We start from the raw sequence: 27,904 nt of genomic DNA on the forward strand, positions 1-27,904 counted from the left end.
ACTTCTCTTGCTAGCTGCAGCCTTTATCACAGAATGTGCTCACATGTTATTTAACAGTGACACAGAGATGCCGTGCTGATAATTTGTTCTAATGAGGAGAAACAGTCGGCTTTAAAAAAAACATTACTCAAAAAAGTCCTGCATTAAAAATTGTTGTTTGGCAAAAGTGTAAAATACACAAAAAATCAAAAAAAAAAAATCTCAGTAAGTAAAATAAACTACTTTAACAGAAGGGTTCCTGAGAGCAAGCAGCCTATGTTAAGATGAAACAGACAAATAATGCTGTTAGTGGCCAAAGTGGTGCTGACAATAGCCCCTCATTTACTCTTTCGGTCTTGTTTTTTTTTTTTTTTTTTTTGGTCTGGATGAAAAGATTTGTATAATAAATTGATCCAGCTCTGGATGCAGGATCTATTTGAAGGATTCTTTGCTATTACAAACTGGATATTTCAAATCATGCCTTCACAAGTATTTTTTTAAATAAAAGAAAGGGTTGTGTGCATGCTGTGATTTATTTTATTTTTTTAAACATTTTAAGTTATTGTCTAACCTCTCGGTCACAAGCTGCATCTACAACAATCAAGCCTCTTATGATGATATACAATCATGCAATCAACATTCTGGAGAGGAAGCTGATGAGACACATTGTTTCCATGCACTTCAGAATTTACATGTGCCAGGTTCTATAATTTTATTACATTTGCTCATCTTAAATGTATTTATAAGTGCTTATATAATTAGTCTCTCTCGGTGATCATTGTCCTCTTGAGAAATAGAAAACTCAAGAGCTTTCTATAGGAGCTCAACTTGTAGTATTTCTTACTTAATTAAACTGAATCCCTTTAAAAGAAGAATCAGTACTGCTGTCATTAATAATCTGCAGCTTTTTTCTCGTGCTTCATTGTACTACAGCCTCGGCCTTGTACTTTGCTGTATGTGTGGCTTTTTTGATATGACTTAATGTATTTATTGTATAGATTCTATTTCTACTCTGTAATTGTATTTCTACTCTTGTATGTGCTTACAGCCTGGGCCTTTGAAATAAGTCAGGATGGATCCCTTGTTTTCATACACCAATTTTCTCTTTTTTCAGACCATTCTCCTGAAACCCTGGAGATGCTTGTGTATGAAGATCCCAGTATTCAGACTAGTCCATGTCATATTCAAGCTCTGCTTGAACTCCAATAGGTCATTTTGAGCATGTTTACATGTCTAAATACCAGTGTTGGGGAGTAACGGAATACATGTACCGCCGTTACGTATTTAAAATACAAAATATGAGTAACTGTATTCCGTTACAGTTACCGTTTAAAAAGGTGGTATTCAGAATACAGTTACGTTGTTGAAATAAATGGATTACACTGCGGTACTTTCCTGTTTCATTTTGTCGCAGGTCAGGACTGTTTGGGTTTTGTTTGACAGCTACGTTCTGTTGTTCCAGGCGGAAGCGTTACGGTTGCCATGGTTACAGGGCGACGCTCTCTCTCTCTCTCTGCGACTGTGTGTTTCCTGGGTGAGAGAGCGCCTTTTCGTTGTTGTTGTTGTTGTTGTGCTAAGCTAACAGGCAGAATGCTACAAGCATAGCTCTAAAGAATGTAGCATCATGGGCAGTGTAGTCCGTGTTGCTGGGAGAATGGACTGCCATACACGTTATGGGTCTGTGAGCGCGAGGAGGGAGAAAAAGGGGAGTGGAAAGGTAGGAGTTGTCATCGAGGAAAAACGGGAGCTGGAAGCATGTAAATATAATAATAACCACTTCAGCCAAGAAGAGTGCCTGACGAGCCCAGTTGTAAGTAAGCTATTAAGACTCGACTGTACACCGTGTTCGTGTTTTCCTCCTAAAACAATAAGTTCCGTTGGAGCAGTCTTTCAACGCCTCTCTCTGTCTCTCGCAAGAAAAGTTGACCCACACAACAAAGTAAAGCTATTTTTCGGCTACGAGCCGACAGGGACCCCGCCGTATTAGTCAGAGGTCCCTTTACTACAGTTCGGAGTCGCGGACCTTCAGTAATAGTAATAAATCACACAGCAATAGTACATTCACGTTGTTGTAAAAAGCATGATAATATATTAAGTAATCCAAAGTATTCAGAATACGTTACTGTCATTGAGTAACGTAACGGAATACGTTACAGAATACATTTTGGGGCATGTATTCTGTATTCTGTAATGCAATACATTTTAAAAGTAACCTTCCCAACACTGCTAAATGCACTCAGTTCCTGCTATGTGATTAGCTGGTTAGCAAGGTTATTATAATTAACTAAAACTAAATTAAAAAGTTAAGTTAGATGCAAAAACAATTTTGCAAAATGAGCATATTTCTTCCACAAGACAACTGCCTTTAAAAACTTGTGTTTTTATTGTAAGCATGTACTCATTTTCCTAAATCTTCCCTCTGCCATATGTCCTCCGTACAGTAATAATAATAAAAAATAATAATAAAACTGAAACAAAACTGAAACTATACTGAAGTAAAAACAAAAAATTAAAATGAATGAAAAATAAAAACTAATTAGAAAATGCAAAACTAATATTATATTATAAACTATTATAACTAATATGAGTTCAGAGCAGTTGAATAAAAGTGTCCAGTGTGTGTGTGTGTGTGTGTGTGTGTGTGTGTGTGTGTGTGTGTGTGTGTGCGTGTGTGTGTGTGTGTTAATTCATGGGATATGTTTTATAACGTTTCGTGATTGTGTCCTTCGCGTGGGCTAACAGCTGCTCAGCATGTTGAGGATTATTTTTTTATTATTCGGTTATTTATTCAAACCCTTCTTTAGCTGGAGGACTCTCAGTTAAATACAAGTCAAAGAGTGTAACGGCAGCCCTGTGCATTTACAATGTAAAACTGTAACTGTGGTCCTTTTTCTTTTTTTTTCACCCGTCTCTTCTTCCACAGCTGTGCGGAAGTGACACAGCAGGCGCGCGCCCGTCACGTCACGCGAGAAAGCACAGGAGCCGAGCGAGAAAAAAAAACACCAACAAGAAGAATTACCTTCTTTTATTACCTGCGGAACAAACTGCCGTGATAGTCCGCGGACATGTCACTGACGGTCCCGGGGGGAGGCATGGACTAGTGAAGGTGAGCTCAAACCGCTGGTCACGCGGGTTTTCGGTTAATTTAGCGAGAGTCGGGACACAGGAGGAGGAATAGGACGGGGGTAGGAGGGAAGGTGGGGGCAGTAAGGCAGGCAGTCGTCCACGCAAACGTTGCCGCGTCATTAAAATTCACAAACAAAATGTGGCGGTGTTATAGAAACGAAGCGTAAAGACGCGCAGTGTTTCTGAAAAACACCAAGTTTGTAGAAGAGTTCGGCCCACACGGCGGCTTCGGCTCGTGTTGTGGTTCAAGGGTTCATGGGCGGAAGAATGAGGAAGTAGCGGGTTATGAACGCTGGAGGGGAGCTGGGAGGGAACTCTGTATGGAGGCATGCACCTAAAACGGGCTGACTTTAGGTAACAGGGGGGTCAGAGCTGTGCGGGCATTAACTACGCGTTTATATCAGCCTCACGAGCCTGGGATAAAATACTCAGGCAAACCCAGAGGTGTGTGTGTGTATGTGTGTGTGTGTGTGATTAGCTACGAGGCTGCAACCGGTCACATGGTGTTTGCTATAAGGGTGATACGCCAGCCACAACATGTATGTATTTGAACTAAAAGCAGTAGTTTATAAAGCAGTTATCAAAGTAGTAATCATCAAGCTCATTTTAGGCGTCATGTTTGTAGTCTTTGACTCCACTAGCATAGCTTTGCATGATTCACAGCTCAAAAAAAAAATCATCATTAAATCTTTTATTTTTAAAAAAGAAGCATGTGCAAGAACGGTTACAGATAGTTAATTACTCCAGTTATAGAGCATTGTGTTTACATGTAAGAAAACCGCAGAGGTAACCAAGTGTCCATTGTAGTAGACTACATTTAATATTGCTCTCTTCCAACGTGGACCACCTCTGTTTTAATTTTCTCCACAGGGAGCTTAAAGGATTTTACCATCCAGATAGAGTTTGAAGTATTTAAAACAATTTTGTGATGATAACTTTTCAGGGAGCTTGTAAATGGCTTAGGTGCATGAAAAGCATTTCTGGTGCTTTCTTAAATTTAACAAAACATACTGAAGATCTGCAATGGGCAGATTAATGACAGAGCCAGTGGTTTAGTGGTTTTGCTCTTTAGTTTAGAGCCAGTCATGGGCATGAATGTCGTGATAATTTTGGGCTTTCAAGTATTTCTTTGAACTCTTCGAATTTATTTGAATGGTATCCCACAAAACAAAAAAGTATACATATACAGACTCTAATATATAAAAACACCACTACTAATATGTGTCTGGCATAGTTTTGTTCTGGTTTTGCATATTTGACTGGTCTTTTTGGCGGGATTGGTAGAGGTCATTTAGACTGGTTTCCTGGCATGGACCGAGCTTTGAAGCACAATCCAAAGATTTTCATTACACAAATGTGAAGTTGAAGAATTTGGAAGATGGTCCTCCTCTTTCATTATTCCATCCACTTTGTAATTCAATGAAATACCTGTATCACTGGCAGGACAACAGCCCCACAGCATGATGCTATCACCACCAATTGACATTTAGTACAGTGCTCTTAGGTTTGAAAGCCTCACCTTTACTCCTGCAAACATACCTCTTATCATTGTGACCAAATAGCTCAATCTTTGTCTCGTCGGATCATTAAACTTTTTCTCCAGAAGATATTTTGGGCAGCTGCAAGTTACAGTCAAGCTTGAAGGTGTCTGTTTTTGGAGGAGGGACTTCTTTCTTGTTCAGCACCCTCTCAGTCCGTGTGGCTTCACTGTAGATAGTGTTGCTAGTGTTTGCAGTTCATGGCAGGCTTAAGCATCAGTGTTTTCCGGGTTGTTCCTGAACATCCAGACCAATTTTCTCTCATCTGTGGATGACAGTTTGGGCCTTCTTCCAGACTTTGCAAAGTGATAACCCATATGAGTAAATTGTTTAAACAATCGTACAGTGCAATTTACTCATCTGCAAAGCTACAATTGTCCTTAGATCTTCCTGTCTCTTTTAGTACACTTTTATCTGATTGGTTGCTAATTGTAAAGAGAAGATATGAACAACAGTTGGACAGGTACATTAGCTAATTTTAGCGTTAATAACCTTTCCGTGTAATTTATCCAAACCTAAGAATATGTGTATTACACACATTACTGTCACATTGTTCCCATTGATGTATTAAGTGTGTGCATATTAAGTAACTTTCTGAATTTTTTATCTAGGCTATGAATTCCCGTGAGCATGGGGAAATCTCAGATGAAGCAATGCTTGAAAAAGGCAAGTTCTGCATTGTTGTCTTTGCAGCTACAGCAATAAAAATTCACAGATTAACAAAGTATGTTTTGGTTTATTTTTGTAGTGTATGCAGTAAAATAAATTCTGCATTATTTTGCAGAACACAAGCATGTCCAAGATTGTAAGGAGGAGACAGAGGACATTGCTATTAGTGAACAACCTCAGGTACATGGAGGGGGATCTTCTGGAGCTGCCGAGGCTGGGAAACGGTCATCTGCAGAGATGGGACCTGAAACAGACCAGTCCACTAGCAGCAAGAGAGTCAGGGTGTCTAGTGAGGTAAATGAAGATCAACTCATGATTAAAACAATACCTTATATGTTATTACACATCCTTGACTGACATTTATTGTGTCTAGATGAGGCGGCACTTGATAGACGAGAGCAGCAGGATTGAACCTCTTTGCCTCACCACAACCGGAGAGAAGAGAGACTGCATCCAGGAGAAATCTAGAGTCTCCTACAGAAAGCCTCTCTTCAGCATCTCCCACCGAATCTCGGAGAAGAGGACCACCCCGAATCTGGAGCAGCAGGCAAGTCTTGGCAGCTTGAATCAGCTCAACAATATGCTCTCATCCAAGCTCCAAAATCCAGAGCAAAATGGCCCAGCAGAGCCCATCCCCTCCACAGACACTTTAGGCCAAGCTTCCACAGCGGACTCCAGCCTTTATCCACTGATTGAGAAAATGTTTTTCATTCTCAACACTCTGAATTCAAGCATGACGCAGCTGCACAGTAAAGTGGACTTGCTGACGCTGGAAGTCATGAGGATAAAGAAGCAGATCAAACCGGCTGAGATGGTGACAGAGTTCCAGCCTCCCCCCGAGTATTTGCTAACCAGCGATGAATTGAATCAGCTGATGGAGCAGACGTCAAGTGCTGGGGAACTGGGCTGTCGACTGCTTGTGCATCTGTTCCCGGAGCTGTTCAAAGCAAGGGAGTGCTCTCACGACTGCATGGCGAGCAAGAGAACGCTGGAGTCTCTACATCTGCAGCTTATTCGAAACTATGTCGAGGTGTGCTACCCCACGGTTAAAAACAACAGCGTGTGGCAGGAAGAGTGCCTCCTCCAGATTAATGACTTTTTTAATCGCTTCTGGGCGCAGAGGGACATGGAAAGTGCCCGGCTGCTCAGGAAGCAGGCGGGCACAGCTGGTGGCGTAAAAGCTGAGCAGCCTCAAACCTTTCGTTTCATTAATGAACAGGGTCAGGAGGAGCACATATCTCTAGATCACCAACAGGGCAGCCTGGCTGGTTCAGATGTCGGGTTTGGTACACAAGCCACAGAGGAGTTGGATGAGTTCTCCTCCCCAGAAGACTTTGTTGTTTTCCTAATTCACCGTCTCTTCCCTGAAGTTTTTGAAGAGGGGAAAATACCAGAAGACTGTGGCAATTTTAGTAGTGTGGGACAGCTAATTCTCGACTCTGACAAGATGGACATAATTAGAAAGTATATGGAAGCGAATTTCCCTGATGTGCCTGAGGACAGCTGGCTGCAGGTGTGCATTCAGCATATGGAAGACGCACTTGAGGGTCCTCACAGTAATGGCAACGGGAGTGAACCGGACAACATCAATGAGGAGGGCTACGAACTGGCCAGTTTTCCTGAAGATGTTTCAATTATCAAGGTTCCAGAAGTGAGTGAATATGAAAGACCCAGTCGCAAGTCTAAAAAGTCGCTGCTCACGCCTGTAGATTTTGACAATCTGGAGATTCCTCTGCCTGACTTTACTGTTCCCCAGGAATACATCCTGTCCAGGGAACAGCTCAAGAGCAACTATGAATGTAGCTTGTCCGTTGGGAACTTTGCCTCTCGGCTGCTGGTGCTCATGTTTCCTGAGCTCTTTACCTACGAGAACGCTAGAAAGCAGTATAACTGTAGCGGTTCTCTTGGGAAAAAGCAACTCGACCCCGTTCGCGTAAACCTGATCCGTCATTACGTGCAGTTGGTCTACCCCCGGGCCAAGAACGACAGAGTGTGGATGTTGGAATTTGTTGGCAAACTTGACGAGCGGTGCAGGAGACGTGACACGGAGCAGAGGAGATCCTACCTGCAGCAGCGCAAAGTGTACGGTCAGGAGACAGAGCAGGACTTTCTCTGCCAGCTGAACCAGCTCCATCCCGATAACGGCAGACAGGATCCAGATATTCCCTCTTTACCTCCCGAGAAAAGTAGCAAAGACTTCTGCAAAATCCCCCTTGATGAGCTGACTGTGTCCAAACCAGATTTCCCTGTTCCCTCCGTCTACCTACTCTCTGATACCGAGGTACGGGAAATTGTCCAGCAGAGTCTCTCTGTTGGGAACTTTGCTGCCCGCTTGCTGGTGCGCCTCTTCCCCGAGCTCTTCACCCACGAGAACCTGCGGCTGCAGTACAACCATTCAGGCGCCTGCAATAAGAAGCAGCTTGACCCTGTTCGACTGAGACTGATCCGTCACTACGTGGAAGCCGTGTATCCTGTGGATAAGATGGAGGAGGTGTGGCACTACGAATGTGTGCCAAGCATTGACGAACGCTGCCGGCGCCCCAATCGCAAGAAGTGTGACATTCTTAAAAAGGCCAAGAGGTCAAGCACTGTGTCCTAGTTACAGTACTCTGCAGTTACCCAACACTTTCTGTCATAAAAACAGTTGCACAGTATATAAGCTGAAATCGCATTGTTGAACTTCTACACACTGTCCTCTGTAGGAAGAAGCCAAGCTGTTGCGAGTTTCTTTAGTAGTATTCTTACTCATATTTTACCTTTTTGACTACAGCAGTACATGTTCTAGTTTATGTAGTCTTTATTATTGTTCGATAAAAGTTACAACCGCTCCTATTTATAAGCCAAACATGTCATAGCTTCTCTAACATACTCTGTTGATAAATGTTGTAGCCTTATAACAATAATAATGATAGTAGCTAACAGCATAGATCACACATTTGCTCTATGAACAGAAATCAAATCACAAGGACGTGATATATTTCCATCGCAGTTACTGATGTAGCATCGTGCCACCACTGTTTTAATAACTATGTGCTTATGTTAAGCCTTCTTATAGAAGTTTATATTATAAAGATAATTTAACATGACAATGGCTCATGATAACCAGTTTCTAATAAAACCACAGTTATAAATGTGACATACAATCACAATGTTTTACATAATCGCACCAGAGCAAGTTCAACATACAGAGCATAGCCTTTCTTTATCTGGTTTCACTTACCCGTTAGGCTAAGAGGTCCCTTGAAGGTGATTATCAACTTGAAAAATCAACCCAATCACATGACATTGGAGACATGTTTAAGTCTGTTAGCAGATGACTGATTTTTATAGATAAAAATGTGATTTAAGGTTGAAAGCAACACAAGTTCTGCAGACAAATTAGCAGTGTGTGTGTGTGTGAGAGAGAGAGAGCGCTATTAAATGTGTGCACTTTAAGTGCTTTGGTCAGAAAGACTTGCTGTATTAATAACATTAGCAAAATGTCAACTTTATAAGTTAATAGACTTGAGTGTCTTGGACTGGGTTCACAACATTGCCCCAGGACACTGATTTGCAGCCCACTTATCGCCCACCAACCTTCTGACTGGTGGGCGACAGGTGGTGCTCCATCTCCTGAGCCACAGGCATCCAGCTCTTAGTTCCATCATTAACATAAGAGAATCAGATGAATTGCACTTTTATTCCATTAAATTAATGTTGAGATGTGCATGAGACAGTTTTAGTTCTCATTTTTTCAGGTTAGAGAGAATAAATTAGAGCTCCAAAAGTACAAATAAGGGGTCCTGTTTTAAGAATCATATAAAGTGCTTTTTTCCAGCCAACAGGATTAAAGCCGGATATTTCTTACTCATGCTTATAAAAAAAAAATATCTATTGTATATTATATACAATAACATTTCCTTATTAATATTTGGGGATATTTAATGGAAATTTAAAGTTATTTATTTATTCCTGTATATTAAGTGTTGGCAGTTTCAGTTCTGAAACCATGAAAAACACCACACAGCTTTCCAAAAGAATTTAAAAAAAAAAAATCCACCAGGACACAAATGGTGAAGTCTAAACCCTCACAGTGCACCTTTATTGGGGGAGTGTCACACTATAGAAGGGCGAAGTACACATTTAAGCACAGTGAGAGTTGTGAGCTCTGCACAACATTTTTGTAATCCATTCTACATCCACCTCATTGGAGAGCCACTCAGTGCTGTTGACCTCACAGGCCAATGGCATTACAGTCAGTACGGTCTTAGGCAGATTCAAGGTTTAAAGGCCTCCTCCCTGGGAAGCTCAAGACATTTCCAGCGCCTTATGGCAACTTTGTGCTTTTCAGTGTTACCAGGGTCAGTAAAAACCCTTCTGAGGATAACTCTCATCAATGTAACAGTGTTTGTTTCTGGGTTCTCTGACAGGACCAGGTCCAGGGTGTCCCCCAGTTTTACCTGAGAAAAGAACAAAATATGAGGAACACTGGATTACCTAATTCGTGCACTGTCGTAAGCAAGCAGCACTCACCGTTTTACTTTTCTTGATGAGTTTCTGTCCGTTAAATCTGAGCTTGTTGTTGTAGAACGCATCTTCAATTTTACTGTGACAAGACAGAAGCACGTTAGACTCTGGTATAATGGTGACAAATGTTGTGAAGTCCCTACTGTTTGCAGTTTTGTGTGTGTGCCTTCTTTCTATGCGATTGTGGCATCGAGGTATGGTCTGTGCCTCAGATGCACGAGGGAAAGGTGGAGCTGGATGGTTGAGATTGGGGGACCAGTTTGGGGAGAGAGGCACACCTGGCGTGTGGCTGCCAATTATTCTCTTTTCTTATATAGTAGTTGTGAGACTGGAGAAGGAGGAAGACAAAGAGTGAAGCACAGTGGCAGTAATGCTCAATTGCTGGGCAATCGATGAAGCAAATTTAACTGTGTAGAACTAAAGTCGTCCCCTCTTTGTGGATACTATGGGGAACCTGCTACAGTGGTTAAAGGGAAAAACAAAGTTTCTTGATGAGCTCACAGTGTGCCACTAGAACAGCTTGTGGCACACTGAGAGCACCCTGGCACTGATTCTCCACGCCATTTCCTTATTTCCTGTTTTGATTATGAAGTATGGAGGAAAGAGGGCAAAATCCTGTTTATCTTTAGCAGCAACTTAATCACTTATCAACACCCACCCAGCCTTAGATTCTTATGCTGACTCACTTGCGTGCCATATCCAGGCCAGCTTTTATAATGACATCGTAGCGGAAGGACTGAACATATTTCTCAATGTCTTTATAGTCCTTGGGTAGATTTGGGTCCGAATCTTCATAATCACTGTCCTCTGCGTCTTTATCATCCTCATCTTCCTCCTCCTCATCATATGCACTTGAAGCACCTTTCTTCTTGTTGCTTTTAAACCTCAAATGATGAGCAGACCAACACCTGAGAGCGTCTCTTCCACGGAAAGCAGGCCGGTGACAGCCAGGTGTCACAGGGAAGACCGAGTAGCCGCACAGCTGGCGTGTATGAATGGTCCTGGGACACCATTCGGTCTGCCTCAGACCATATCCAGTAGCTAGCAGGTGGCGAGGGCTCAACCTTCCAAGCTGCCTCATGGCAAGAGCTTGCACCACCAAACTCTGCATGTTTGTGCTCCACCCAGTCACTGAAAGGAAGGAGGAGATTGTCAAAACAACAACAACAAAAAGGTTCAGTTAATTAATTAATATGGATTCAATATAAAGAGCCACGGTTCAAGAACAGGACTCACGATTTCTGTCTTTTTACTTCATGATCATGTGATATCACAACATCTATTAAATTTAGAAAACAAAAATAGAACCACTTTGAATTCATCTTTATTTTTTGTGTGTTTTGGATCATCTTTGCAAATTCAGTTAGAATAATGACAAGTTTAGGGAGGCTGACAGGCTGCATATGTTGTGTTATCATCTTCACACAGCAGAACATCTGCCTCCTCACCTGATCCATAATTTTACACACAGTTTTTTAAACTGCTGAACATAAGTTTAGATCAGCTGGATTTACTGTAATCTTCAGAATAAAATTTATTTCAGGCTCGGCTAAAAAAAAAACTAATTTCAATTATTTTAGTTTAATAAATACAAGAAAAGGATCAAATGCTTCTTCTTGAACTAACTGACCGGATTAAAAACAATGGTTAAGCTTTACTATTTTAGTCGACATGCGTTTGTTTATTCCGGAAGTACTCAGTAAGGACGTTCTTTGGTCGTTGCTGACCTCGGATGTGTTACGTTCTCACTAAAGCGGGCACATTTTATATACATCTCCTGCTTTTCACACACTTTTATGTCATAATTGTTACCGGTTGCTGTCTCCGCTCAATGTTGAGGTTAAAGTTGAAGCCAAGCGGACGCAGATACGGGCCGTTAGCCCTTTACTTTTCTCCGCTGAGCTCGTGGACTCATTACTTCAACCTAAGCGTGACCCAGCCCGAGCTTCGTGACCATCAAACGTGGCACAAACAGTTTTTATCGAATGAAAACTTAACTACGAGTTTCCTAACACGCTGCAGGACACTCACCTATGGAATAACCTTTCATAGCTTCTTACTGTACTTCGTCGTCTCCGCTGCCGTGGAGTAGACGTGTGGTCGCCGATTTAAATATACTGCCTCCTACGGCACCGGTGGATTATTACATGTATGGCCGAGGCAAATGGCAGTGAAGGAATTTAAACGCAAAATGGTTCAATCTGGGAAAGATCACGTGTCCTTTTTTTCAGGAATCTATAGATTTATATTTTAAAAATGAAAAACTTAGGCAAACAACTCTGGGATGAGTAACCATGAAATTAATTAAATATTAAAGTTTGATTCATTTAATAAAAAGAATATAGACATCGTTTTGTGATATGTGGCATTCTTAAAGTAGACCATACAGCTCTGTCCTAAATTCGGCCAATGAGGATTTGATTACTCACCAAACACTGTGCACCACTGCTTGCAAAACTCAAATTTGGGCATGTTGGAAGACATTTATGCTCCATTTAATCAACCCTGAAGCCACTCTCAGTTGCTTTTTTGATATAATAACAGTAAAAGACATTCCAGCTTCTCCTAAAATATAACAGTAATGTGTAATTTACCACAACAACTTAGATGTCTCTTATAAATAGAAGGCATTGTCATAATGTTGCAGTTGTTGGCTCATCAGAGCAGGCAGGTTTTCCCGTCTTTGATGTTCAGTTCTGGTGATTCTGTGTGAATTAGTCTTAGTTTCTAGTGTGGTCTTATGGTGCTGTAGCCTATCCGGTTTTGATGTATTGTTCATTTAGAGTTACTTTTCTACAAACCTTTATTGCAATGAGCGGTTATTTGAGTCACTGTTGCCATCCTCTCAACTCGAAGCAGTTTGGCCATTGTCCTCCATCTTCTGGCACCAACAAAGCGTTTTCTTCCTGCATGTTTTCTCTTTTTCAGACCATTCTCTGTAACCCAGGAGATGACTGTGCAGAAAGATAAGCAGTTTCTGGAATACTCAGAGCAGCCTGTCCGGCACTAATTACTGTAAAAATCAATGAAATCAGCTTTCTTCGCCATTTTGTTGCTCAGTGTGAACTTCAGCAGGTCGTTTTCATGTCTTCATACCTAAATGCACTGAGGTATTGTCATGTGGTTGGTTGATTGGATATTTGCATTAACAAGCAGTTGAACAGGTGTAGTAGTGATTGTATGTACAAGGTGGATGTAGTCTCTCTAAAGTTAACCAGATTTTTGAAGATTCAACTTTTGCATTTTGGCAATTTGCCCATCTTTTGGTTATCAGCCAGTCTGCTTTGCCAGCAATTCACACATTATTAAATAAAATTGAAACTGAAGCAACTTTAAATAAACAGGGGTTTTATCACAAGGATGGATAAACATAAGTAGCAATTTGTTACACTTTATGAATTAGTTAATAGCTTCATTATTTGTTATTTCTGGAGCTTTTAAAAGGATTTGAAGGTAGTTATTGAAACAAAACCTTATTTCTTTTCTTGATTTTTCACAGTTTTGTCTCTCTACAGCTAGGAGGGGGGGCAGGCAAAGGATTAAATGGATCTGAGGATACAAGAAAGCAACATTTTGTTTAACTGTACATGGGTATGACCCAGACATTTATTGCAACTTTTATTTTTCCAGCATAAGATAAGTTGAAATACATATTCTAAAAAGTAATTAAGTTATTTATTCAGCCCATTTGGTTATAGTGACATTTATGACACTTTTTTCTACAAGGTAATTTACACCAACATTCAGCTCCACTACAATTCATAATGTCTATAGTGTCACTTCCATCAAGTGCATAATAATATGAATGTCACTACATTATTGAAAACAATGTATGAATATGGAGGGCCAAAACTGACAGGATTAAAATTATAAATAAATTTAAAAATCAGTAAATATGCCACTAAATGCCACAAAAATAAATTTTATATTTTTGATTTTTTTTTTATTTGATCCTATGTTAATTTTACATTTTCTTTATTAAAATAATTTATGCATTAATATGTTTATTTCCCCCCAAATACATTCATTTTGTGTTTTTACATTTTTTTATGCATTTCTGCTTCATTGTACATATAAGAGGGCTTAGCTGACCTATTTTAAATCTTTAGTGACTAAGACTTATTTAAACATTTATTTACAAAGGTAAAAGGTTCACCTCATGACTGCTTTTAATTCATAGCCAACTTATTTGCAAAAGAAAGCAGAAATGTGGAAAGAAATTTGAAAAGAGAATACAACAATACAGTCGTTTGGGTAAAAAAACAAAAAACACAACTAATGCTTAAAGTAACTTGTGCTATTTGAGAGGCATTTAATGGCATATGAATTTATTTAAAAAGTAATTTATTTTAAATTTTTGGCTGTTTTGGTCCTCCATAGGGAACAAGCTGTATTGTGGCACATTGAATACAACATTTTTTATATTAAAAAAAAAGCATGTATTATAAAGTTTGTATAATGTGTAAACATAAGCACATTTACATCCTTGCATATACTAACTGTAAACTCAGAAGAGTCACATATCCTCCACATGACAACATCCAAAGTCTTTCAGTAACATGGTGGCATATCAGTACATGCTGGACAGCGAGATCACCATTTTACAGATGAAAAATGGAGAATTATTCCTTTACTATCAACACATAATGGTACAGAGTATATCGTATATGCTGGTGGTTTACATTCATGGATATGGTTTTACCACAGTGTCTCAGCAGGAGGAAATCATGCGAAAACAGGCATGGATTTGATGATCTTATGATCTTTTTTTGCAGCTAAATCCACACTCACCTGCTCACATGTACTGTGATAAACCAGTCTCTATCTTTTATGTCCCAATGATGGATGTAATGATGTGTATTTGTACCACAGTTGCCGGCAGGTTTCATCATGGCAGTAGGCAGCAGAAAAGTCCAATTTTATGCGTAATGCTTGATTGAGTTTTCATGATGCGTTTTAGTCTGTCAAGGTAAAGGCTCATAGGACTAGACAGTGTTAGTGCGCCCACATTTTTTCATTTTCTGGGTCAGTCAAGACAAATTAATCGCATGTTAAAGCCACTAAAGGAAAAAAAAAAAAGTCCACCTGATTCTGTTTTCTCTCTTATTTTCTTCAAGATGGCCAAACTGTTAATTCCAACATTTACATCCGAGGTTAGAAGGAAAGCACCAACTGTAAACATCATGTTAATGTGTCAGTCACTCAACATCCACAACAGTCTGGAGCTGCCACATAGCACCAACGCCCAACAGTCAATTACAAAGAAATCCACTAAAGAAGAAGAAAAAGAAGCAGAGATGCACCAGGATGCAACGAAACCACAGGACCGGCTGTTAGTAGGGCATGAGTCTGAACTTCTCTCAGTCTGAACAAATGCCTCACGCTTTCTAACATCCTTAGGTCACTGTCTGCTGAAATTAAGCTTATACCTGTTGTCTGGAGTTAATAAAAGGCATTCTGGATAATGTAGGAAAAAACAGATGATTTAAAAAGAATTTACAGATATGGTTTAACAGTAAGTGAGAATGTCCAAGATTTAAATTGTCACTTGAAGTCAGAGGTTTCCACTTTGGGATGTGCACCAGCACAAACTGGCAATCCTCCATTTGAGATTTATTTTCACAGTTATTGCTGTAGTTAGAAGTTAAATTTGTAGAAGCTGCTCCATAATGACTCACTAAATGAACGTGAGATGTTTAAACCTGTCCATGTGTGACCTCTGAGAAAGTTCCTATGAGGTATCTGCAGCCTTAGTTTCACATGCACTGTAAAAGCTGTAGCGATGGTGTGCTTTGTAACAGTCTGCGTCTTCTTGGTTTTTCCTGGAAGCCAAGCAGATATGATTTGTTTGTGTGTGTGAGCTTATCATGAGATGCCACTTTGTTCTCCACTCACTGACCGCTGTTATTGCTTTGGTGATTCACACATTCAGGATTCAGGCAATTGTTTCTTACAGCATCCACTACGCCCTGTTTTTGAAATGCTACAGAAATGCCGCTGTGACTGCATATCATAAAGAGGTCTCCACGCAGGAGCCATTTCTGTGGAAAGATCTGTGGTTGTGGCAGTTCTCACTGCAGTGGACAATGAGCACCGGGTAACAAAGTGCATCCTCGTAGTCCGGGGGCTCCTCGTCATCTGTGGTGAGGCGTTCCGATAGGCAGCGGGTATTTTCACTGGGGCTCACCTGGTCGTCTAGGCTGCCGCTCCTCCAGAAGCAGCTGCGCTGGGAGCCATAGCGCCGGGCCAAGGAGAAGCGGCTGCTGCTGAAGGGGATGCGGGAGCTGGCACCGGTGCAGATGCTGAGGGCGCTTCTGGAGAACACTGAGGAGCAGCTAATGGCTCTGTGGCAGCGCTCGCAGTTCTGACGAAGCCCACTGAAGCTGGAGGGGCACTGGGCCAGGTCCATGAGGCCAGCCTCTGAGTAACTGGGAACCAGCTGCTGGTTGGAGCGAATGTGCCACTCCAATTCTGTGCTGTCAATGGTGTTAACTCGAGGGATACGGCGCCAATAAGGCCGATCGTCACAAGGGGTAACAGGGAGGTAATCGTGACCGAAGAGCTTTTCAACACGATAGTGGACGTATGCAGTGCGATACTCTGTGAAGACTCTGAGAGGCCAAGAAAACGTGAGGAAGGAGGCAAACCAAAAGACGTAGTGGGACAGATACCAAGGGTGGTGCTCCGGGTCACAGAGCACCAAGACATACTCCTTCAGTTCAATGTTCTTCAGGTGCATGCCCTCTCTGGCTTCCATGTAGTCATCCAGGCCCTCGTTGTCGGTGAAAAACCTCGCCCTTTGTGTGAGATAAGAATTCTCGGACTCCACGTTGGCAAAACTGAAGCACTTAGTGAAGCGCATCTTTGTCAACGCAGACTTCTCCAAGCCAAGCAGCTGTTTGGAAACATCTTTGACACCACAGTGGCTGTAGTCAAATTCTGCTTCTGCCACGTGGGTGTTGACACGCTCATGGTAAACCTGAGTGCTCGTGTAGGCGTCTCCATTGCGGTAGCGCGTGACTTGTCGAGTTCGGCGCACATAGTGATAGCTGATGGCCTTCCACCAGATGCAGGGCTTAGCCTGCTGCATCCTCTGGATGCGCTCGGAGATGCCCTCCACGTCCACTTTGTGCTGCAGCTCATTCTTCACGTGACAGTGCCAGCACTCGACTAGGTAAACTAAATAGAGCATGCCCAGTAGGGCCAAGGGAATGTAGATGTAGCCATCAGAACAGGGGCTGTCATGGTACATCATGGATTTCCCTTTGAAGTCGCTGTCGAAGGTGAGGCGGGTCACCTTGGTGATGTGACACCAAACCATGGTTCCCATGCAGCCATACATGAGAACGGAAAGGAGGAAGCATTTCCAGAAACTCTCCCGACATAAGGACTTGCTTAGAGATTGCTTCAGCGGTCTTTGCTGTTGAGTGAAAGCACACATAAGAAGAAACGTTTTAAAAACTGATCAGTAGAGCAGGGCAATATGACCAAAAATATTTATCACGATATACATTTGAAAATTTGCAATAACGATATAACTGACGATATAATTGACACTAGACAAAATACTTTACAACTCCATAACTTTATTAGTGCAAAAAAAAAAACCATCGATGTATTTTCACTTAAACAAGCAGCTGTTTTTTATGTGCATTAAAGTCATATAAAAATTTAACAGTGCAAATGCAAATTCCTTGCTGACAGTTTAACCAAAAGGCATTTCCAGTGGAAATTGGCCGACATATCCTCAGCATAACCATGTATAATATCCACAAAACTTAAAAAGAGGTTATACACACACAATACGGTAATATTATGTTGAAGTTTAAGTCCTCCACATGTAAACACCACAGACTACCAGTAGCTGTCAAATGCAGGATTGTGTTTTGGTCGTTTGCTATCTGACTAATTTTGTTAGATTAAATATCAGAAACGTTAATAATTTTTTAATCGTAGGCGAAAAGCTTTAGAAAAGAGGAATTTCCGATTAAATTAAAATGTGTAAATAAAGTAAAAGCCTGGCCTTTATCATTTCTAACTGTGTTCCTCAGTGAACCTGACTGGCGTCGTCCGTATCTGCTGGGTTTGTGTTTCTGGTTTGTGTGGCAACAAATAAATTATGTTGCCACTGTGAGTTATTTCTCTTTTAGCCAGCTTGTGCTTTTTTCAGTTATCTCATGTGTATTATTGTGGCTTTTCCTTCCTTCCTTTCCACTTCTTTCCTCCTTCGTGTTTCCTAATTGTGTCTTGATCCCCCAGTCAGTCCTTTGTGTAGCCCCCTGTCAGTTGATCTGCTTTACAGTGTTTTTGCATGCTTTGATTGCAGCTGCTGATTAATAACTGCAACATTGTTCAATCTTTCGCATAATTAGACCAAAATAAACAAAGGAGTCGCAAACCCTTGCAAGCAGCACTGGGGTTATGGTTGAAAAGAACAACAAGATAATTATGTAAATTGTCAGATGAAGTATGCAGCACTTACATGATATAGAAAATGTTGCCACACACTTTCAGACAATAAAAGTGCCTTTTTGCTTTTTACTTTTAGTGGTACAGAGGTTTATCATTGAGGCTTTATCCTCTGAGGTGCAGAGTGCAGGGGAGACTTCTTTACACCCTTTGCACATCTGGTGTCAATAAGTGCACATAAGGCTCCCAGAAACAGGGAGAACAGGTGACAGTCCTCTGCAATTCTGCACCTTTAACCTTAAATCTTAAAATGGAAGAGTAAATTATATATTTCACCTAGTTCTGAAACAGTCACACTAGCACGTTTCAAATTATCTGATTTTATTATTAGACAAAGATAACCCAAGTAAGACACACAGAAAAAAGACATAAAGAAGAGTTAAATTTCATTCATCACACCCAGACCTGATTACTGTCCAACCTGTCGCATCAAGAATTTACTTAAACAGAACCTGTCCAACAAAGTAAAGTAGGCTAAAAGTTGACAAAAAGCAACACATTGTGCCACGATCTAAAGAAACTGAGAAAAAAAATCATTGACATGTGTGAGTCTTAAATGGTTACATTGTCATTTCTGAGGCTTTGGGACTCCAGTGAATCACGGTGAAGACCATTATTGATAAATAGAGAGAATTTGGAACAGTGGTGAACCTTCCCAGGAGTGGCCAGCATACCAAAATAACCTCCAGCGTCCAGTGACGACTCATCCAGGAGGTCACAAAAGAATCCAAAAGAAAATCGAAATAACTGCAGGTCTCACTTTCCTCAGTTAAGATCAGAGGTCATGAATCAACAATAAGAAAGAGACTGGGAAAAATTGAGAGAGCCCAAGGAGAAAAGCACTGAGAAAACACAAGGACTTGTTTCACATTCACAAAAAAACCCATTAATGATCCCCAAGACTTTGGGGAAAATTATTCTCTGGACTAACGAGACTTGTTGTAATGGATGGAACAAGAAAAGATGAAGGAGAATGTCCGGCCATGACTTCATGCCCTGAAACTCCATCACTGTTGGGTTATCCAGCATGACAGTGATTTGCAACAGACCAGCAAGTCCACCTCAAACAACCCTTCAATGTGGCTGAATTAAAACAACAGTGCCAAAATTTCTCCACAGTGATATGAAAAACTCATTGCCAGTTATCACAAATGCTTGATTCTGCCAAGCTGGCACAGCCAGCCATAAGATTTAGTTTTCACACAAGGCTATGCAGGTTTGGATAGCTTATTTTTCTTAATAAATAAAATCATCATCTATAAACTACTGCGTTTTGCATTTAGCCAGGTTATTTTTGTCTAATATTAAAATGTATTTGGTGAGCTGAGACATTCAAAAATAGAAAAAGAAACCATTGAGGGGCCAACCACTAAACAGTACTGCACCCTTTTGATCCTTAAAAAGGTATATAGTTATCTTGAAGTCTAATAATTAGCTTAATGGGTGCAGATGTGTGTTGATTATACTTTTAGGGGCAGAAATTTGTGTTTTCATTTCTGTGAGCGTCCATGCATTTGGGCTTGCAATTATGTAATTATTGCATTGGATGAAAATTCCTTAAGAAAGAATGGATGTTAACTCTAACCCTAAACGGATCCCAGCCAAACTGATGGATGTTATTAGGTCACTGTCTCGTTTGCAGCTGACCTGCATCTCTGCTGACTGATAACTGCAACGTCTGTGGATGTTTTGCATAAAAGTATCACCAAAACGGTCAAACACACACGGATCAGACATTTCTGTGCAAAGAAAATCAATCTGCAAACAATAAGAATAACAGGATATTCCGTCCGTGGTCAGGTTCACAGGCCCGCTGCGGCACACGGGAGGTGAAAAACAGGTACAGACGCTGGCTGGCTGATTCCCAATCACATATCCTGCAGTTTTCCTCTAAAACAATCAATGCATGCTACAAGATTATTGAATTCCTTTCTATATCAGACTGTGGAACAGTGGCATATCTGTAACACCAAATTCCCGTCAGATTATCCACCTGCAGCGTGTCACAGCCTGCACAGCACGCACATGGACAAATTAAAGCTCCGCGATAAGCTCTGACAAACAGACCGTAACAAAAGGCATTTACTGTGCCAAAAAAAAAAGGATTGCCAGAAAATTCTACCTCCTCTCTGGTGTCCTCCTCGAAAACGGTGGTGGTGCTGCTTTCACTCGCTGTCGCAGCCGATGCTGGAGGAGACATGGTGCTGGGCAGCTACTGGTAGTGATGACAGGGCGTGGAGGAGGAGGAAGAGCGAGAGATTTCACCGCCTTTACTCCACAGCGACCCTCAAATGAGACTCGTCACATCTGCTGTCATTTAGAGGCATTTAGAGCTGAGCCGACGGGGACCGGCTGATCGGTGAAAGACAAAATAAGAGCATCTGTACCTTCCTTAAGAAACGAAAATCGATACGCGAGGGTGTTTCTACAGGAACTCCCACCTCCTGCTGTCTACGGTTCAGCTGTCAGTGCCGCAGTAACATGATGGGAGATATTAGCTGGTCGTCGTTACTGAAGGAGCGTGCCCTGCCCCTCGGGGTCCGCTGGGTGCGCAGGAGGCGGCCGCAGAGCTGGCGGGGTCGCTGTCCATGGTGCTGACTGAGGTAGACTGAGGTACCAGGAGATGCTGTTGCATAAATCACTTAAAGGGAAAGTCCGACCTAAAATGTGCCGCCTCACTGATTATCAACATATGGAGCAAAAATAAAGTTATTTTTACTTTAACAAAGTAATCTGGTCACTCTTTAGGCTTAACCAACGGTTTTCTTTGGACGGCTTAATTGTTCGTAGTGTTGTTGTGACGTTGTGATCTCTGGTTACTTACTATGAATGACTTTTGATTTTATTGAAGTTTTGGATTCTCCTGTTTGTTGATTTGTTGTTTGTTGATGATACTGCCTAAGGGAAGCATGTATAATTATGTTCACATAAACATGCTTCCCTTAGGCAGTATCATTAGAAGACAGTATACATTTGCACTGCTATGCAGATGACACCCGACTTTATCTGTCCATGAAGCCAAGTAACACACCCCAAATTGTTAAACTGCAGGAATGTCTTAAAGACACTAAGACCTGGGTGACCACTAATTTTCTGCTTATAAATTCAGTTAAAACTGAGGTTATTGTACTTGGCCCTGAAAATCTTAGTAATATGCCCTCTAACAAGATACTTGCCCTGGTTTGCATTGCCTTGACCTCCAAACTGCAGGCTTGCTTGTTGTTCCTAAAGTATTTAAAAGTAGAATTGGAGGCAGAGCCTTAAGCTTTCACGCCCCTCTTTTGTGGAACCAGCTTCCAGTTTGGATTCAGGAGACAGACACAATCTCCAAAGGCTTAAAACTTTAATTTTTGGGGCTGGATCAGGTGACCTTGACTCCTCCCTTAGTTATGCTGCAATAGGTGTAGGCTGCTGGGGGAGTCCCATGATGCAGTGAGTGCTTCTTCTTTAGTCACCTTTCTCACTCACTATGTGTTAACAGACCTCTCTGCATTGAATCATACTTGTTATTAATCTCTGGCTCTCTTCCACTGCATGTCTTTTATCCTGTCTTCCTCCCCTCACCCAAACCGGTCAGATGGCCGCCCCTCTGCCTAGTCCTGCTGGAGGTTTCTTCCTGTTAGACGGGGGTTTTTCCTTACCACTGTCACCAATGCGCTTGCTCATAGGGAGTCATGTGATTGTTGGGGTTTTCGCTGTTGTATTATTGTATGGTCAACATTGCAATATAAAGTGCCTTGAGGCAACTCCTGTTGTGATTTGTCTCTGTATAAATAAAATTGAATTGAGTTGGGTTCCTGCTTTGTTTTTATGGTTATTCTGTTGATGTGTTTTAGTTTTTGTGTTGTTTGGGGATATTAAACTCCAGTATTTGAAGTTGTCAACTTGACCTAATTACAGTTCCAACATGCTTCATATCTAATTATTTCATTTCCTGTTATACTTTGACCGTTTTCCCCTGTGTCTCTCTGTCTGATTATCCTCACCTGTGTCTTGTTCCCCTCCTCTTTCTAACCTATAATTGGCTTGGATTAGTGATTTTTTTTTTGTTAAACAAATATTCTGCTTTCTGTGTTTGTATTTGGCTCCTAACTTCTACATTCAACCTGATGTTTTCTGATGTTGTGTTTTGGGTCCTTGTCTTGGTTTTCTAATTCTGGGTTATGAGGTAGATTTTATTACACAGACTGAAACACCCTCTGTTTCCTTAGTGTGTCTGTGTCTGTTTATTCGTCCAGTCTCATTTTTCCTTTGGTTATTTCTTGTTTTACTTGTTTTACTGTGTGTAGTTGTGTCCGCCTTTTGCCTCCTTTGTGATTGTTTCCCTCTGTGTCATGTTTCACTATTATTCTGTGCATTTTTAATCATTGTTCTTTGTAGATAACCTAGTGTATATAAGTGTATACCTACTTTTTTCCAGGACCCTCTAAACATTAAACATTCTTTGAAAAGAAATTAGTTCCATTTCTAGCTTTTCTCAACTTTTGTATATTCAGCTTCATTAAATTTATCTTTACTGGGCATTTCTTTTTTCTGTTTAACTAATTTATGTCTTTTTGATGTGGTTTTCCCCACTTTTATTTTCACTTCTGTTTCTTTGTTCTATTCTGGAGTCATCAAAGAGAAATGGTAAAAATAAAATACTTTTTATTATTGATTTACATATTTAAATTTAAATATGAATACCATCAGTCACATTACTAATGTTACATCTGTTATACAATGTGTAAAATGTTTTCAAGAACCTCAATAAGCGTTCAAGAAATGTAGTGAACACGGGAGCAAAAGTTTCCAGAAACCATCAAGCATCAAATCTACTGCATGAAAACTCTTATTTCTTTAAGTCTAATAAAGATATTTGTAAGTAGAGCTCATCCTGTGTGCGAGTCATGTGTCATACATGATATGAAGCACATTTAATGCTGGCATTATTACCAAAAAGCACATTTCTTCACATAATTGGGATACATGAAACATCAAAATTATATCACATTCTGGGTCACAATTAAACTTACAACTCACAACAAAAGTAATGTTTGTGTTATGTATGATCTAAAGCTGCCTGTTCAGCTGTTTGGTTCTAATTTCTCTTTACTGAAACAAGGAGAACATCAGTTCAGCAGGATGTTGGAAAATCTTATGGGTCATTTGGAAGGGTTGTGGTGTTACTAAATGACTAAATGTGCTATTAAAATGTAACAGCACATTTAACAGCATTTCAGTACATTATTTCTTTACTTGATACTGTATAAATGTAACTGAGCATCAGTCTTTAGTAAAATAGTCTTCATTTTAACCCTCAAATAACTCGTCTATTACTATTTTCACTGCAAAGAGGAGTTGCACAAATAAAATGACACTTTATTTAGACAATCCTATAATTTTTCTCACAAAACAAATTTTCTTTGTTTCAATAACACTAGAAAAATATGTATGTAAGTATATGTAATATACTTTTAAGCAGATTATGTATCATTTAACACCGAACTATGAAATGGTGACTCAATAATACTTTGATCACCGACAAATTACAGTGAAGTTATCACAGTCAGGAGGTTTGTTTTTCATCTTTTGTTACTCCCAGGCTCAAACTCAATCTGCGTGTTAATGTGTTATATGATTCTTTTAGCAGAAACACTCAAAATTCCCAGATTACTAAAATATCTAAAAATAATAATGGTCAAAATTGGACTCGTAAATATGACATTATTACCAACAAGTCACAAACCACAATAAAATCAAAGCCTATAACGATAAAATAAGAAGAAGGTGGAAAAAATCCTGGCAAGAAATAGTTCTATGGTCAAAAATATCACAAAGGCACATATAAATATAAGGCTGGGGTCATAAATGACTCCACACAGGTCACCTGAAGGCTAAAGAAACATAAAATTACAGAAAAGGATTCTTGACGGTGACAAAACTACAACAAAGTCGATGTTGGGATCCTTTAAAGGAATGTTGGCACAAGTGCAGATGCTGAGGGGGCTTCTAAAGAACACTGAGGATCAGATGATGACTCTGTGGCAGCACTCACAGTTCTGATGAATCTCGCTGAAGTTGGACGGTCGCTGGGCCAGATCCATGAGGTCAGCCTCTGGGTAAGCAGCTGCTGGTTGGAGCAAATGTGCCACTCCAGTTCTGTAACATCAGTGCTTTTAACTCGAGGGATACGACACCAGTATCGTCGATCAACACATGGCGACACAGGTCGGTAATCATGCCCGAAGACCTTCTCAACGCGATAGTGGACGTATGCAGTGCGATACTCTGTGAAGACTCTGAGAGGCCAGGAGAACGTGAGGAAGGAGGCAAACCAGAAGACGTAGTGGGACAGATACCAAGGGTGGTGCTTTGGGTCGCAGAGCACCAAGACATACTCCTTCAGGTCATTGTTCTTTAGATTCATGTCTTCTCTGGCTTCCATGTAGTCATCCAGGCCCTCGTTGTCGGTGAAAAACCTCGCCCTTTGTGTGAGATAAGAATTCTCGGACTCCACGTTGGCAAAACTGAAGCACTTAGTCAAGCGCATCTTTGTAAGCACAGACTTCTCCAAGCCCAGCAGCTGTTTGGAAACATCTTTGACACCACAGTGGCTGTAGTCAAATTCTGCTTCTGCCACGTGGGAGTCGAGGCGCTCATGGTAAACCTGGGTGCAAGTATAACGGCGGTAGCGCGTGACTTGTCGAGTTCGGCGCACATAGTGATAGCTGAAGGCCTTCCACCAGATGCAGGGCTTAGCCTGCTGCATCTTCTTGATGTGCTCATAGATGCCCTCCACGTCCATTTTGTGCAGCAACTCATTCTTCACGTGACAGTGCCAGCACTCCAACAGGTAGACTAAATAGAGGATGCCCAGTACGGCCAAGGGAATGTAGATGTAGCCATCAGAACAGGGGCTGTCATGGTACATCTTGGATTTTCCTTTTAAGGCACTGTCGAAGGTGAAACGAGTCACTTTGGTGATGTGACACCAAACCATGGCTCCCATGCAGCCATACATGAGAACGGACAGGAGTAGGCATTTCCAGAAACTCTCCCGACATAAGGACTTGCTTAGAGATTGCTTCAGCGGTCTTTGCTGTTGAGTGAAAGCACACATAAGAAGAAACATTTTAAAAACTGATCAGGACATATTTATAATCCTATAACCACCTAAACTCTTAGTATCCACAATCTCATGGTGTATTGTACAAGTCCTCAGGTCCCGTGGACAAAATTCAGCATTTTGCAAATACTAATCCAGCCTGCATTATGCAACTTTGGAAGGAGAGGTTTGCTTTTTTAGAGAACAGTTTGTATTTTCATTCAGACTGCACAACATTGCAGAGTTTAGGACTGAAATGCAGGATTATGAGTCTGGCAGGTGTAAAACCTACTTTTACTCCAGGCATGGTAGGCAAACTTCAAAAGTCCAAAGTTCAAACAAACTTAACAACAGTCTGGCCAGAGTAATGCAATGGTATCTTACAGGGTAAAAACACTAATCAGGGCTAATCAGGGGGAGTGAGCACAGCTGGGCAGAAACTGGGCACATGTTAACAGAATCTAGATAACGAGGTAAGAAAAATAAAGGCGATTTTATTTATATAGCACAGAAAATACAGGGGAAAAAAACAGAAATCCTTGTAGGTTTACAATTCATTAAGGCAGTGAAAACAATGAGATATAATTTTTTTTTAAAGCCAATCAAAATTAAGCAAAAAAACAAACTTGAGCGTGGTCCTGTGTGAATAGTAAAGGTAAAGAAAAACTAAAAAGCAAGGCACAAAAGCCAAGAAGAATAGACTTGGCAAAAATATACAAGAGGATGAAGAGGAAGTCTGGAACAAGCAAAGACTCAAACATGACTCTAAACACGAACTAGAAAAGAATGAAATTGGCCACAGAGGTGTTACAGTAAAACACAATAATCCTACAATGTAAGAAAAAAAAACAGAGATTAATAATGAAGAATTCAAAGTTAAAAAAAACTCTAAACTTCATGTTTCAAATGAGGAACATGACAAGTATTTCTATATGTACTTGCTGTAAAGACAAGTTTCATGGTATGGAGGACAAAAATGGCTCAATTTGAGTAATAAAACTATGATTTAAAGTTAACATACATAAAAGCAGACATTAATTTGGTTGAAGAGAACAGACATTAATATGCTGTCATTTGTTTTGTAATTCTTTTTGTAAAAAACAAAATAGGAAATTAAAAGTATTTATGTTTACCCTTTTTGATCTACATTTTCTCTCATTTCATTTATTTCTATATCTCAAAAATAATTCATAAAAACGAGAAGCTGTGAGAAAACATTACTTAAAACATGTTTTAAATAAAATGAACAAATTAATAAATAAAATTGAAACTTAAGTGGAAAACTAAATAAACAGGAGGATAAGCAGAGTGAATCGCCACTGCCTCACGCACTCCCGTGTCCAAGTTTACACCGATGACACCTGTCAGATCATCCACCTGCAGCGTGTCACAGCCTGCACAGCACGCGCGCGGACACAATAAAAATCAACAACACAGAGAGAGTAAGAAAAAAGAAAAAGAAAAAAAAAAGGATTGCCAGAAAATTCTACCTCCTGTCTGGTGTCCTCCTCGAAAACGGTGGTGGTGCTGCTTTCACTCGCTGTCGCAGCCGATGGTGGAGAAGACATGGTGCTGGGCAGCTACTGGTAGTGATGACAGGGCGTGAAGGAGGAGGAAGAGCGAGAGATTTCACCACCTTTGCTCCACAGCGACCCTCAAATGAGACTCGTCACATCTGCTGTCGTTTAGAGGCATTTACAGCCGGTGATCGGCCAAAAAAGAGCATCTGTACCTTCCAGCTGCTGGGAAACGGGTTAAGACAAGAAAAACAATACGCGAGGGTGTTTCTATGGGAAATCCCGCATCCTGCTTTCTACGGTTCAGCTGTCAGTGCCGCAGTAACATGATGGGAGATATTAGCTGGTCGTCGTTACTGAAGGAGCGTGCCCTGCCCCTCGGGGCCCGCTGGGTGCGCAGGAGGCGGCCGGAGAGCTGGCGGGGTCGCTGTCCATGGTGCTGACTGAGGTAGACTGAGGTACCGGGAGATGCTGTTGCATAAATCACTTAAAGGGAAAGTCCGACCATAAGCGAGTCTTAAAATGTGCAGCTCCGCTGATTTTCAATGCAGGGAAGGAAAAACAGAGATTTTCGCTTTAACTGAGTAATCCGGTGACACTTAAAGGTTCCTTGTCGATATGCCGGCTCATCCGCTTGGTCAAGGTGTCATGGTCCCAGGGTTTTGTTCCATATTCATGACTTTTGACTTCAGTGCTGTTGTGGAGGATTTTTTTATTTTTTTTTATTTTTTTTAAGTTTTTGCATTCATGGATTCGGGGTTTTTAGTCACGGTCTTGGGCTTTTGTGTTCTTTGAGAGTTTTTCATTCTTAATACATTTGAATTCTTATTTTTAAAACTCTTTTTTTATTATTATTATTATCATTCTGCTAGTGAGTTTAAGACATCATCAAGTCTTTGTTTCCTGTTTTTAACTTTATGATTTTCCAGTTTTGTTATATTGAGTTTTTTGGTTTTGATCCTGTGAATTTCAGATTTCTGTGTTTTTGTTTTCCACCATTATTGTCATGGTCG

General features: G+C 40.7%; 4 protein-coding genes across 7 annotated transcripts; 1 reads left to right on the forward strand and 3 right to left on the reverse strand.

Moving 5' to 3' along the window:
* Positions 1–2,914: 2,914 nt before the first annotated feature.
* On the forward strand, positions 2,915–8,763 carry bend3 (BEN domain containing 3). The gene is made up of 4 exons (XM_082515934.1): positions 2,915–3,085; positions 5,255–5,309; positions 5,428–5,606; positions 5,686–8,763. Exons 2-4 carry the CDS (start codon positions 5,258–5,260, stop codon positions 7,909–7,911), a joined length of 2,457 nt encoding a protein of 818 aa, XP_082372060.1. The 5' UTR covers positions 2,915–3,085; positions 5,255–5,257; the 3' UTR covers positions 7,912–8,763.
* A 602-nt stretch (positions 8,764–9,365) lies between these two features.
* mtres1 (mitochondrial transcription rescue factor 1) lies at positions 9,366–11,959 on the reverse strand. 3 transcript variants are annotated; one of them, XM_082515935.1, is made up of 4 exons: positions 11,850–11,959; positions 10,505–10,949; positions 9,825–9,897; positions 9,366–9,751 (listed from the first exon to the last, which is right to left on the reverse strand). In XM_082515935.1, the coding sequence occupies exons 1-4, from the start codon at positions 11,866–11,868 to the stop codon at positions 9,569–9,571; spliced, it is 720 nt and encodes a 239-aa protein (XP_082372061.1). In that variant the 5' UTR covers positions 11,869–11,959; the 3' UTR covers positions 9,366–9,568. The 3 variants fall into 3 exon arrangements, with proteins under 3 accessions (XP_082372061.1, XP_082372063.1, XP_082372062.1); XM_082515937.1 differs by lacking the exon at positions 11,850–11,959 and adding an exon at positions 11,631–11,841; XM_082515936.1 differs by lacking the exon at positions 11,850–11,959 and adding an exon at positions 11,611–11,841.
* Positions 11,960–13,303: 1,344 nt separating this feature from the next.
* Positions 13,304–20,789, reverse strand: LOC309695530 (transmembrane protein 151B-like). The gene is made up of 3 exons (XM_082516241.1): positions 20,675–20,789; positions 20,410–20,597; positions 13,304–17,238 (listed from the first exon to the last, which is right to left on the reverse strand). Exons 2-3 carry the CDS (start codon positions 20,485–20,487, stop codon positions 15,829–15,831), a joined length of 1,488 nt encoding a protein of 495 aa, XP_082372367.1. The 5' UTR covers positions 20,488–20,597; positions 20,675–20,789; the 3' UTR covers positions 13,304–15,828.
* A 2,128-nt stretch (positions 20,790–22,917) lies between these two features.
* Positions 22,918–27,568, reverse strand: LOC309695531 (transmembrane protein 151B-like). 2 transcript variants are annotated; one of them, XM_082516242.1, is made up of 2 exons: positions 26,865–27,568; positions 22,918–25,368 (listed from the first exon to the last, which is right to left on the reverse strand). In XM_082516242.1, exons 1-2 carry the CDS (start codon positions 26,940–26,942, stop codon positions 24,238–24,240), a joined length of 1,209 nt encoding a protein of 402 aa, XP_082372368.1. In that variant the 5' UTR covers positions 26,943–27,568; the 3' UTR covers positions 22,918–24,237. The 2 variants fall into 2 exon arrangements, with proteins under 2 accessions (XP_082372368.1, XP_082372369.1); XM_082516243.1 differs by lacking the exon at positions 26,865–27,568 and adding an exon at positions 25,667–25,718.
* Positions 27,569–27,904: the final 336 nt, after the last annotated feature.

This window comes from Aulonocara stuartgranti (assembly GCF_965226115.1).
Source record: "Aulonocara stuartgranti genome assembly, chromosome: 19".
NCBI classification, from domain to species: Eukaryota; Metazoa; Chordata; class Actinopteri; order Cichliformes; family Cichlidae; genus Aulonocara; species Aulonocara stuartgranti.

What these genes read in the sequence shown, in the direction of transcription:
- mtres1 (XM_082515935.1), bottom strand. An exon ending in GGCCTGGATATGGCACGCAA is followed by an intron (nt 9,898 to 10,504) that starts GTGAGTCAGCAT and finishes GTCTTGTCACAG; the next exon opens with TAAAATTGAAGATGCGTTCT. An exon ending in TCATCAAGAAAAGTAAAACG is followed by an intron (nt 9,752 to 9,824) that starts GTGAGTGCTGCT and finishes TTCTTTTCTCAG; the next exon opens with GTAAAACTGGGGGACACCCT.
- LOC309695530 (XM_082516241.1), bottom strand. Translation starts at nt 20,487, where the DNA reads ATGTCTCCTCCAGCATCGGCTGCGACAGCGAGTGAAAGCAGCACCACC. An exon ending in AGGAGGACACCAGAGAGGAG is followed by an intron (nt 17,239 to 20,409) that starts GTAGAATTTTCT and finishes TTCACTCAACAG; the next exon opens with CAAAGACCGCTGAAGCAATC.
- LOC309695531 (XM_082516242.1), bottom strand. Translation starts at nt 26,942, where the DNA reads ATGTCTTCTCCACCATCGGCTGCGACAGCGAGTGAAAGCAGCACCACC. An exon ending in AGGAGGACACCAGACAGGAG is followed by an intron (nt 25,369 to 26,864) that starts GTAGAATTTTCT and finishes TTCACTCAACAG; the next exon opens with CAAAGACCGCTGAAGCAATC.
- bend3 (XM_082515934.1), top strand. Translation starts at nt 5,258, where the DNA reads ATGAATTCCCGTGAGCATGGGGAAATCTCAGATGAAGCAATGCTTGAA. An exon ending in TGAAGCAATGCTTGAAAAAG is followed by an intron (nt 5,310 to 5,427) that starts GCAAGTTCTGCA and finishes ATTATTTTGCAG; the next exon opens with AACACAAGCATGTCCAAGAT. An exon ending in GAGTCAGGGTGTCTAGTGAG is followed by an intron (nt 5,607 to 5,685) that starts GTAAATGAAGAT and finishes TATTGTGTCTAG; the next exon opens with ATGAGGCGGCACTTGATAGA.